The sequence below is a fragment of the Dreissena polymorpha genome, chromosome 12, assembly GCF_020536995.1.
Source record: "Dreissena polymorpha isolate Duluth1 chromosome 12, UMN_Dpol_1.0, whole genome shotgun sequence".
Classification (NCBI taxonomy): Eukaryota; Metazoa; Mollusca; class Bivalvia; order Myida; family Dreissenidae; genus Dreissena; species Dreissena polymorpha.
The window spans coordinates 10,252,189-10,264,274 of record NC_068366.1 but is presented as its reverse complement, the minus strand read 5'-3'; the positions used below and the strand labels follow the sequence as shown (position 1 = coordinate 10,264,274).

General features: G+C 36.0%; 1 protein-coding gene across 1 annotated transcript in view; it reads left to right on the top strand.

The window, feature by feature from the left end:
- LOC127853219 (nuclear receptor subfamily 2 group E member 1-like) overlaps positions 1-8,906 on the top strand; it is a 26,268-nt gene extending 17,362 nt beyond the window's left edge. The window contains exons 5-8 of the mRNA XM_052387506.1: positions 3,971-4,260; positions 4,627-4,858; positions 5,490-5,636; positions 6,060-8,906. Of these exons, the coding sequence (XP_052243466.1) occupies positions 3,971-4,260; positions 4,627-4,858; positions 5,490-5,636; positions 6,060-6,331 (941 nt within the window). The 3' untranslated portion in view covers positions 6,332-8,906. The remainder of the gene's footprint in view (positions 1-3,970; positions 4,261-4,626; positions 4,859-5,489; positions 5,637-6,059) is intronic.
- Positions 8,907-12,086: the final 3,180 nt, after the last annotated feature.

The following is a 12,086-nucleotide window of genomic DNA, read 5'->3' as shown; positions in this document are numbered from 1 at the left end:
CCATTGCGGGATCGCCATCCCATTGAACAAATAGTAAACTTTAAAATCAGTAAAAAAATGCTTATTGCATGTTTTTATGGTTTGTTTATAAATAAATGTTAAGCACTTAACGCGCGCTTAACCCATTTATGCCTAGCGTCCTGAAAAAAGGACATTGCAAACAGCGTAGCATAATGCGGCGTCTCATCTGGGTCTGCGCTGTTTGCTTAAAGAAATTTCTGTAAGAATTATTCTAAATATAGAAATAAATATACCAGACACCCCTACTTTTGGAAATAAATTGATCCAATTTAGAAGGGTGGGAGAGTCCACTGGGCATTAATGGGTTAATGCATGTGCGTGTACTATTTTACATGAACATTTAAAAAAGAGGATAAGTCTGTGGGGATTGCAAATGCCATTCCGGTACAATACGTTATCCATATTCACTTAACCCGATTATAACAGAGCGAGGCTCATTCGTACAAGACACCGAACTCTTGCAATTCGCTTGAACTGCAGCGGAAGGCACGCGCTTAAGCCTACATAATTAAATAATACATATGGGCCTGTCGAGTCCGTACAGGATAATCATGGACGACACTTTCCGCGTGTATGATAAGGGACGACACTTTCCGCGTGTATGATATTTGTCGTTTAAAGGAAGTCTCTTCTTAATAAAAAGTTTAGGCGGAAAGTGTCGACTCTGATTAGTCCGCGCGGACTGCACAGGCTAACCTGGGGGGGGGGGACACTTTCCGCACATGAATTATGTACCCTTATACAACCAGAGCGTGGCTAAAATATAAGGTCGATTGTTGGGGGAATATAGAGACCTAGTTAGTCATTTCCTTTCGCATCTCTTCACATCCGAAGTTCAAAGTCAGATCTCTTGTACTGAGGGTCGTGTTAGATATTGTATAATTAACCATTTACCGCTTAGATGTGTATTTTGACGCATTTGTAGTCCGATATAAAGTTAATTTTAATTAAATACATTTGTTACTAAATTCAAGATTTAAAGGCTTCATTTCCAACCCTTACATACCGATGAGCAACAAACAGCTGAGAAAACGTCTAGTTACTCGAAGGCTGCTCTGGTTTTATGCTGGTTGCAAACGCTATTTTCACTTTTCTTCTTATTGGGGATATGATTACAATAATAGAAAGACATAATTAGACAGAAATAGCAATGTTAATTGGACGATGCTGTTGAAAGCTTGAAATTTAATTGATTTTGGCATACACTTAATACATGTATATAGATTTATACTAATTTTGTACATATATATTCTACTTCACAAATTATTTATCGGTTCATACATTATGTGTAGTAGTAATCAATTGCATTCAACGTGAAATGTAAATGTAATTCTGAATTGAAGAGGTTCAGGCCTCCGATTTATCCATCGTACCCTTGGATCAAGAAGGGAATTCTATTTGAGGGCGTGTTTATACCAGAAAGTCAGCCCGACTTTATTTTCCGGCCGACAAAGTCAAGTGGTAGTCGAACCACAAGAGTAAGAAAGAATGAAAGGAAACATCGAACGTAATTGTTGTCATTTTTTCATATTAATAAAACGCATGTTTGCTTGTACTTCAATGTCGCCCAAGCGCTCAATAGGTCTCAATTACCGAAACAAGCGCCTTAAGAAATTGGACTGAAGCAGTCTAAAATAATTAAAAAGTAAACCCGACTTCTGTCTAATGGGGGCCAGGAAAGCAAATATAGAAAAGGTCAGTGTTATTTTCGCTTCAATTTCAGTGACAAGAAAACGTTTTGTGTTGCACCGCGATTTTCACTTAACGAACTTTTTACATTTCATAAACGTAATTCAATGCATATTAATTTCTCTTGTTCCCGTATAATGCCTCTGTCAAATGAAGTCTTATACATTTGAAATAAATCATATTTTTATAGTCTCGACTTTTTTATTTTGAGCACGCATAATCACGATATTGAAGTAGAATAAGCCAGAAGAGAATACAACAAGATAACTGAGCGCAGTGAATAGAGTCGTTCGTGGATTAATTTTGATCATAAAAGACCAACTTTCGAATTCATTATAGCATCAATGGCCCTACAAGAATCAAAAAGTCATACAATTTGTCAACGTAATAATGGCCCTTTGTTGAAGCGAAATTATCCATTCATTTATTCAATCATGACAAAGCTAATACGACCCGGCGTTGTAATAAATGATTATAAAAAGTGCACATCCATGCGGTGGTTTTAAAATATCGTTTCTTTCAATTTAGTAAAAATTATGTTTACTAAATACTTATGTAAATAGTGATGTTTAACACAATGTTATTGGGATCAAATTATATTGTTTGAAAGCTGTTGCTTCGGATACTAACATTTTAAGAGTAATTATATATAAAAATACTTATCAGTTGTACTACCCTATATTTGTCCATCGTCAATTTTGTTTACTTTAAGTAAATAGAACACAACCAGAAAATTGTTATATATGGGCCGTGCTCTGTAAAAAAGGGGTTTAATGCGTGTGCAAAAAGTGTCGTCCCAAATAGCCTGTGTAGCCCGCACAGGCTAATCACGAACGACACTTGCCTTTGATTTCAATTTTAGGTGAAAGAAAGACTGTTCTTGATAAAAAAATAGTTTAGATGGAAAGTGTCGTCCCTGATTAGCCTGTGCGGACTGCACAGGCCAACATGGGACGACACTTTACGCACATACATTAAACACTCTTTTCACAGAGCGAGGCTCATATTCTTGAAAGCAGTCAAGCTATAACCATAATTACGCTACATTATTGTTTTAGAAAGCGGTTTAAATTTGTACTGATAGCAATATTCGTAATAAGAAATTATATACAATTTTAATGCTCATAGTAATGTTTCTTGAAGTATATCTTACTTGCATACTAATAGCATCGTAACATGTGCATGAACGACTACAGACTAAAAATTACTAGCATAAATTCATTACTCGAGTGTATTTTTTGTGGTTAAATACTTATTTTGGGATCTTTGTAGCTTTTATATATTGTGGTTATCAGAGTTGCCTGCCATGGACTGACATGCGTATATTCCCTGACAATTCAAAACCAATTATACATATTTGATTATACTTGGCCATCAACAATGATATCATTTCATAATCGAATCATGATCACATTAAATTAAATCATGCATGCAAAATGCTTTGCCGCCAATTTGTCGTATTGTTCCCACACACAAATAACGCAGTGGGCGATTATAAGTGTATCTAGATAGCATCTCTAATTACTAAGACGCTGTCATCTCAGGCAATTTAAATGTCTTCCAATAACAAATAGTTCGTAGATAATACATTTTTGTTCCAAACTGAGGTTCAAAGTTTTTCACAAACCAATCAAATGACATACAACTGCTATGCTGTGTAACGTCTAGAAAATTGAGTTTGTCAACTTTCAAGCCTGCATTTACGACATACATGATGTCCGTTTTTTATGTTTCAAGTTATAATATCAGGCCGGTTTAAAATTATAAACGCTAACGTTTTGAACAGATGAATTTTTGAATTCAACCGGTAAAATGTCTTTTTAATATCAGACATGTGCTCTGTTTAAACCGATTTGTTTCGCACAAAAATGAAAAGAATAGCAACAACATCTGATTTAAAATATGCTACCCTGTTAAATTTTATTATTTAGCGTTAACCCCACACATGCGAAAAAGGAAACTAACGGCGTTTCCTTCTTAAAAATGTCGCCGTTCATCGCCATTTAATGGCGGTCATCGAATCTTTTATACCCTAACACGCTAAGCCGATCCTCGCCATTTTACTAAGTAATTTTGTAAGTAATCGACAACTGTACAACTTGAATCAATGATAGAGGGGGAATGACCGTTGAAAAACTTTCATGACCAATCCATAAACTAATCATTCTGCCAGGTTGTAATTTGAACTCAAACACCGGATAAAGAAATCGTCACATATTTAAAACAACACGTCTGGTAATGTAAACGAACCTTTTTCCAGCTGTGCAGCACGAACGCGGGCCCCGGAACTCAACCATTCGACGCCAGGTGGCGATGTACCTTAAGGAGACCAGCGAGCTGTCGTCTCTCTGGGGCGCCGGCCCCATCCCCAGCCCATACATGCCCGGCTTTTACACGTTCGAGCGTCTAAATGACGGCATCACCGTGAGCGCCGTCGATTCGCCGTCAGCGTCACTTAGTCCTATGACGTCACCGCTCGTGTCGCCGCTCGCATCACCACTAACGCCCACAGCAGTATCGCCTGGGATAATATGTCAACCAACTCCAAAAGTATAGTTATTGTTAAAATTCGAGAATTTATGTAACGTTTGAATGTATTGTTGAGATTCAATTATATAAACAGTGTATACATGTACATCGATTTAAGAATAGAGAGATGTTCGTTTGTCACGTGTATGGATATGAAGAAATAATAACAGTTTTGTTTTTATAAACTTAATATAGTACCATATCTTGCAATAATACGCTATGCACTGACTTCACATTTACATTTCGTCGAAATGGTGTATTAGTTTCCTTATGTATGTGCTTAAGTTATCATTTTATAGTGTAATTATCTTGATTCATTATTTCAAACTGTATTTTTAGTAAACATATTTATTATTTTTATATGTGCCGTATATGCGTACATTACAGTATCCACACGAGCTGGTTCAGTCTTACTTCAGCCACCCGGAAGCCGTCTGCGAGGCGGCGGCGCGTCTTCTCTTCATGAGCATCAAGTGGACGAAGAACGTTCCCGCCTTCCTAGGCCTCCCCTTCCGGGACCAAGTCACGCTCCTAGAGGACGCCTGGCGAGAGCTCTTCGTTTTGGGGGCCGCTCAGTTCCAAATGCCGCTGGATGCTGGGGCGCTCTTGGCTGCAGCAGGTGAGTTTGCGCGATAGTTTATGGATGAAAGTTTGGCCCGTCTGAATGGTAATATTATTGCGTAAGCCCGTTACTGTCTGAAAAGAAATACAGTATATATCAAAATATCAAATTTTAATGAGCTTTCCTTAGCATGTACATATGAGTCGCGTTCTGAGAAAACTGGGCGTAATGCATGTGTGTAAAGTGCCATCCCAGTTCGCACAGACTAATCAGGGACGACACTTTCCGCTTTTTTGGTATTTTTTGTTTAAAGGAAGTCTCTTCTACACGAAAAGCCAATGTAGGCGTCAAGTGTCTTCCCTGATTAGCGTGTGCAGACTGCATAGGCTAACTTGGGACGACACTTTACGCATAAGCATTATGCCCAGTTTTCTCAGAACACGACTCATATAATTAAGAAACAAATGTCTAAACGTACAACGTGTCCATGCACCTTGAATTCTTTAAATAAGATAACTGCCTAAAGAGTTATAAGGCCACCTTAACAAATTATATAGTAACTTGCATGCTTATATATACGCAAAACTCTTATTATACATTAAAGCCTTGACTTTAGCATGTTAGAACTCTACGTAAACTAATCACACTGTAACGAATGCTGTATAGACATCCCTTCCTTTCCTCCCAGGCCTGACCAGCGAGTCGCCGTCTGACAAGGTGGCCAGTATCCTGGCCGAGGTTCGCGCGCTGCAGGAAATCATCGCTAAGTTCAAGGCCATTCAGGTGGACGCCACCGAGTACGCATGTCTGAAGGGAATAGTGCTTTTCAAAACAGGTAATGAACCTTTTAATGTATTACATTGGAATTAGCATTAACAATGAGTAATTTACTATAATATCACAATATATTATGATTGGATATTCGTGATATATAAGGTCAACGGTGGGCTAACAGTTTTCTTAATTGTTCAGATTAGGAAACTGACAATTGTTTTTCGAACGATAGTTTTCCGTTTCTCTGTGTAAAGCAAGTGTGTATACGTATTTTCGGTAGTGTGATTTATTGCGTTGATTTTATCTGATTTTACTCAATAAACACTCCTATACATGCTTGCCAATTCAATCTTACTTGCAAACATAAATTACGCAATTTAATCCATTTAATTAACGCCGATGCTGTGCTCTAGTTTAAGAATAAAAACCATGCTTGGTCGTTTTTTGAGACAGTGTTTATCTTATGCGACTTTGATACTTTCAGTTTTACATAACAATGCTAACGGCGAAGTCCGGACACTGCGCGACTTTCACACCGTGGCATCTTTGCAGGACCAGGCACAAATGACCCTCAGCAAATATATACAAACGTCTTACCCCACCCAGCCGTTCAGATTCGGAAAACTTCTGCTTTTATTGCCCACACTCAAGACTGTGAGCGGCAACACTATAGAAGAACTATTTTTCAGAAAAACAATCGGAACTATACCGATTGAGCGTCTATTAATAGACATGTTTAAATCGAATGACTTTTGATGAGGTAATTATTAGGCCAAACGGCTTTGTAAATATGATTATTGCATTAATGCAATAGTGCTCTCCCTTTACAGGGACTAAATGTGTAAATCAAGCATAATATTCAGGTTTGAGCGGTTGAAAATCGCCGAGTGACATGTTTTGCGGCATACGATGAACGCACTACTTTCTCCTCAATAGTCAAAGGACAACATGTACGTAGCAGTTAACAATTAAATGTATAAATATTTGTGTTAGGGCTATGGTTACATTATGCATAATATAGACGACCAATATATACGTGTTAAACATATTTATTTCATGTTTTATTTAATCACATGTGGCAATTGCATTATAACAAACATACGGTCATAGCGTTATTATATCGCTCTTAGGTGTTCATTTGTATAGTGTTATTTTTATTTCATTTTATTTTATTTAAGAAAGATCTTGGTTTTATTGCTCTTAAATTGATGTTATGTTCACTATAAAATCATCTGCACCTGTTGTAGTAATCGCAACTAAAATGGCAACAGCATTTCTTTTTTAAATGTTATAATTTCCACACATCGAAAGTCACTAACTACATAATTACCCGAGTCCGGCACAATTTGTAAAGAAGTGTCATATTCTAATGAGCCTATATTATGGCCATTTGATTGGCCCGCACCGACAATTTTCAACAAACCACGGGAAGGAAGTACACCAATTTTTTGGACGTTTTGACACTTGTTTTGGAAGACATATTGAATTTAAACACAAATGACTTTGCAGTTTTGGACATTGTGAATGTGTATTTTTAAATATATGGTGGTAGAACTGCATTTTTTTCAGATATACATAGTATCATTTGTAAGTTGTTAAACATATATAATTTAAAAATATAATATAAAAGTGCCCGAGTACGTGAACACATATATGTCATGATTATGGACCTTTTCAAAATGAGATATTCAAGAAATGAAAGAAACAAATGTGTGCGATCCTTTTATAATCACCATTGCAAGTGGAGATTTTTCAATCTGGATTCATTAAATAAATTATACGACATAATAAATGAACGGACAAGAAAAATCATATGCCACATGGCTATTTTCTCACGACGTAAAATAATCTGCACGGAATCTTGTTGCGAATTGACCGGCATTGTCAATGAAAGAGAAAACGCTTCTCACAAACTATGGCGATAATGAGGCGGAAATTACCGACTATCTTCCTACTAATCTTACCTCCAACTGGAGAGTATTCACAAATGGCGCATGACAACTATTTGACGTGACGAGTTTAATGGTGATTTAATTGAAATTTCTTCTTTTATTGGAAAATTACAGGGTAATTGTGGGATATTTAGTTAACACACACAGTCGAGTGACAAAATGGAGACAATGTCATGAATAATTAATTTTGACTGGTAGTTAGTGTAAATAAAACCTAACCACTCTACGAAATCAAACGAATTGATTTAAAGCTAATCGATGTATATGGGCTTTATTTTGGCTTGAATTAAAATAGATTTGAAAGAGAAATTAATTAGCGTGCGATATCAGTCAATTTGTCCTTATCAGATAAGCGGATCTGGTATCAATGTGTGTAACATATACTTTTATTAAATTCTGTATAATAGCTGTCCGTTTCGATAGATGGGGCTAGATAGCGAATATTTCTTAATTAAAGTTGGTCTAATGCATTGACTTTGTTTCGGGTTCAAAACCTCAAATAATATCGTAAAAAATGACGAGTGTCTTTAGACAAGACAATATATATGAAATTAAAATGAAATACAGTCCATTCTATAGAATTTATATCGTATTACATAGCATTATGATCATCATCATGATTATTAACATTATAATCAGCATGATCACATCATTTATCAACAACAACAATTATAACAACACGAACATCTTTTATGTCTTTCTCTCCATCGTTTGCTTCTACATCATATATGATGATTTGTAATGTCACAAACTAATAATATACTCAATACCATCGTCCTAAGCGTAAATAAAGCAAAATACTTGCGGTTAATCACGTGAAATAATACAAATATCGTTAAACAAAAATAACATGTGTTAATATAATTCAGTTAGATTATAAAACAAATTAGTATAGGATCTTTTAACTGTCCACAGGTGAACTCATTAGGTATTGATGTTGCTGGATTTGAACGAGCTTCGTCCTAGGAAAAATTATCTAATTGCACAGGCTAATCAGGGACGACACTTCGCTTACTCTGGATAAACGTTAAGAAGAGACCCCCCCATTACAAAATCATTTAAAGCGGAAAGTGTCGTCTCCGATTAGGACGGCACATTTCGCTTTTATGTTTTTGTGAATGATGTAGGTCTCTCTATCTTGGCTGACACTTTACGCATATTCGTTAAGCCTAGATTTCCCAGAACGCAGCCTAATTGTACATCCATAATGTTAATATGACAACATTTCCCACATTAACACACGGTGCAAGTTTATCACGATACTTTCTAGTATTAAACTAGATTATGTAAAAAATGTGTCATACTTATTATAAAACTTATTTAATGTTCACTTGTTCACGCTATAAAACATATTTGGAATAAACTATTATTGATACTTACCAAGTTTTAGTTGCTTAATTAAAAATGTAATGAGACATTATTAATTCCTCTAAACTTAGATTATCAAGAACACATTTTCAGTAAATACGGGGCGCGATCGGAAATAACCAGATGGGTTCGTATGGGTGTCGTATACATGGGCTATATAACACTTCCAAAAAAGTCAGTCTGACAAGCTAACGCAATTGTTGGCACACTTGCTTCTAACCCTGATGAACTGAGTTTGCTCCCCTGTGAGCGCATGTGAGTTCGATTGGTGGTCAACCCACCAGACAGGCTGTGCTTACACTAGGCACTCTTGTCACCCCAACTCGCCTACCCTTATAAACGATACAAAATCACACCGAAAAGAAAAATCTTTCTCTTTACCACATAGATACTATAGATAGATACGTTTTTTCACGCTTTCTTTGTTAGTCTCTAAGAAAGTTATATTTAATTATAGACCTTTCTTACTAGATGCAAGCTCTTAGGGCTTCATTTCCATACATTAGATACTGATGGGCAGCAAACAGCATAAAACCTGAACAGACTGCGCCTGTGTTGGCCTGTGCTATTGAAATGTTTTGAGTTAAACTGAGATTAGACAGAGGCCATTAAAGCTGTTAATTTTGAAATCCCAGTTCTTTCTTGTTTTCTCAATGCTATACGATGGTCATATGTATTATGCTTCCAATTTTTGTTTAAGCAAATACGAAGATGTGCGACCAACCAAACGAAGATCATGAATGATGATCTCTGTATTTTGTCTCTTCAACCCATCAACACAAGCACAATGTTCACACGTGTTTTGTCTTACATGTATGTCTGAATGGTGTATATCTGTGATTAAGAATCTGATCTCTTCAACAACGCTTCGATCAAATCCGACCATAAACCAAACATAGAAAGATAGCTCTTCTGTTAAAGAAATCAATCACACCTGCACATGGTATGCAATTATTTAATTAACAGAAAAGCAAGTGGTTGTTTGTATTTGAGCAATTGAAAATGAACTGGAATTTCAATTAGGAAACGAAGTCACGAAATCAAACTAATTTGCAGCTATCTGTGTATGTAAAGATAAACAAGCACCTGTGTCGCGGTGATCCGTATGTGTTCTAATGTCGACTTCATACTTGTTCCAAGTGCACGAAACTCATCGCAAATACCACCGACTGCAAGAATACACATTAAGTTGGTCTTCAACGTTGACTGAGAGACTCTTTAGACCGGCTTCTGTTGAGAATCGGAAATTAATCGTGTTTGAAAATGAATGTCTTTTAAAAAGTCACGGATGGTAAATATTGGCATAGATACTTGTGCAGAGAATTTGTGTCAACTTCTGCCGATACCTCTGTTTACATTGTATATACTTATGACGGTGGAATAAAATGCTCTTGTAAAAATAAAATAGATTGTGGTTTGAATAAGAAAGTGGTTATCTGTGCAAATACGCTGACAATATCTGGTGTAAGGTTACAGATGAACTCTGCAGTGACTTCAAGTTTCGTTTGCTTTTCTGACATGACCGCATCTGTCAAAGTCTAGACGCCTGTAAAAATGATCCATTGCTCACTTGATCTAACCTGCAGAATGCGTGCATAAACACTTGGGACATATTCGGCTTTGGAAATCATGTTGTCATACAGTAGTGATAAGAAATGTAGAACATTCACATCACTGTTACTACAGTAAACTGTTATGTTTTCGGACACTCACATTTCGCAGAGCTTTTTTTTAACAACTTGAGTATTTATACAGAAACAACGGACATGGACGGACGTGATTGTAATAGTTCAAAATTTGTGTACATAACGAACGATTTATATCAAAATGTCCAACAAAGATATTGAAAATATGCACTCTTTCAGATCGCCAAATCATTGTGTTAACCTGTTCATTTTTAGTTATTTCCCTCGTTATATTGAATCGTGTATCAAACTTGTTATACAAGGTCAATGCTCATGTAAAGTTATACAAAATGGCATATATTCATTTAAACAAGAACGCGAAGTACACAGAAATATCGATGTTAACAAGACACTGCAAACGTTGATGTTAAAGAACATACACTGACTGAATATCTATTCAACTATTGGACTCACATTTAATTTCGCTGTTTGTTCAACATCGAACTGTAGAAAACATATTATTCAATAAACCATGTAAACGTAATTTCAATCGTCATATATATATATATATATATATATATATATATATATATATATATATATAGGGAGAAAGGTGTGTGAACAACCAGATACACAGACATACAAACAGACTTACATATTCCCATTTGAGACTTCGGCGTGTGCGCATAGCTACGGTGCAGAACGAGGCATACGTACTATGAAATCCCCATCCCCCAAAAAGGATGGTTCATTCACAGTTATATATCTCGCACATACACCGCAACACATCTCGACGTGGGAATAATTTTTACATACACAGAATGGACAATGTTACATACATAAACACTTATTTACAAACATGAAACCATAGTTGTATTAGGGAAGTATATATATATATATATATATATATATATATATATATATATATATATATATATACTAGCTTTCAATTCATTTGACCTAAAAAGAAAAAAAGTTTGAATATATAATTCACACGTGAAATGGCCGGAACTACTATTTTACTCATTAAAATTTATGTAAATACACAGCAGCAGTACGGTGTTACGGGAAGTTATACCATCTTAAATTATATACCTTTTTTGTAACGAAATAATTCTTTTGACAATAAACAACAATAATGACTCAGTTATGTCACACATTTCTTGAACAGTCAAACGAACAATATTCTGGTGCATTGGGTCCTGGCATTATAAACCATTTGATCACTTTAATGTTAGAGCGGAACATTTCCAGCCTCGACGGTGAATGATGGTAACGATTCCCGTTGAACTTAACAGAACTGGTACATAACACAAATCCGAAAAGTATCGCATTACAAACAAATTATTACTTTAGGGAGACTGGAGAAAACCATACTTATGCGCAGTCAAAACTATGAAGAACCAGAACTGACCAGAAACTGACCTTTTCGCACGTTTATATGCTTTAGTTGACGATTCCATGTGGAAACTATTGTTAAAATGGGTGATTCTGTTCAATTGTAGACACAAACGGTGTAAGTTTTTTCGGAAAGGGATACATATTAAAGCAGTTTTCGCCTAGGAT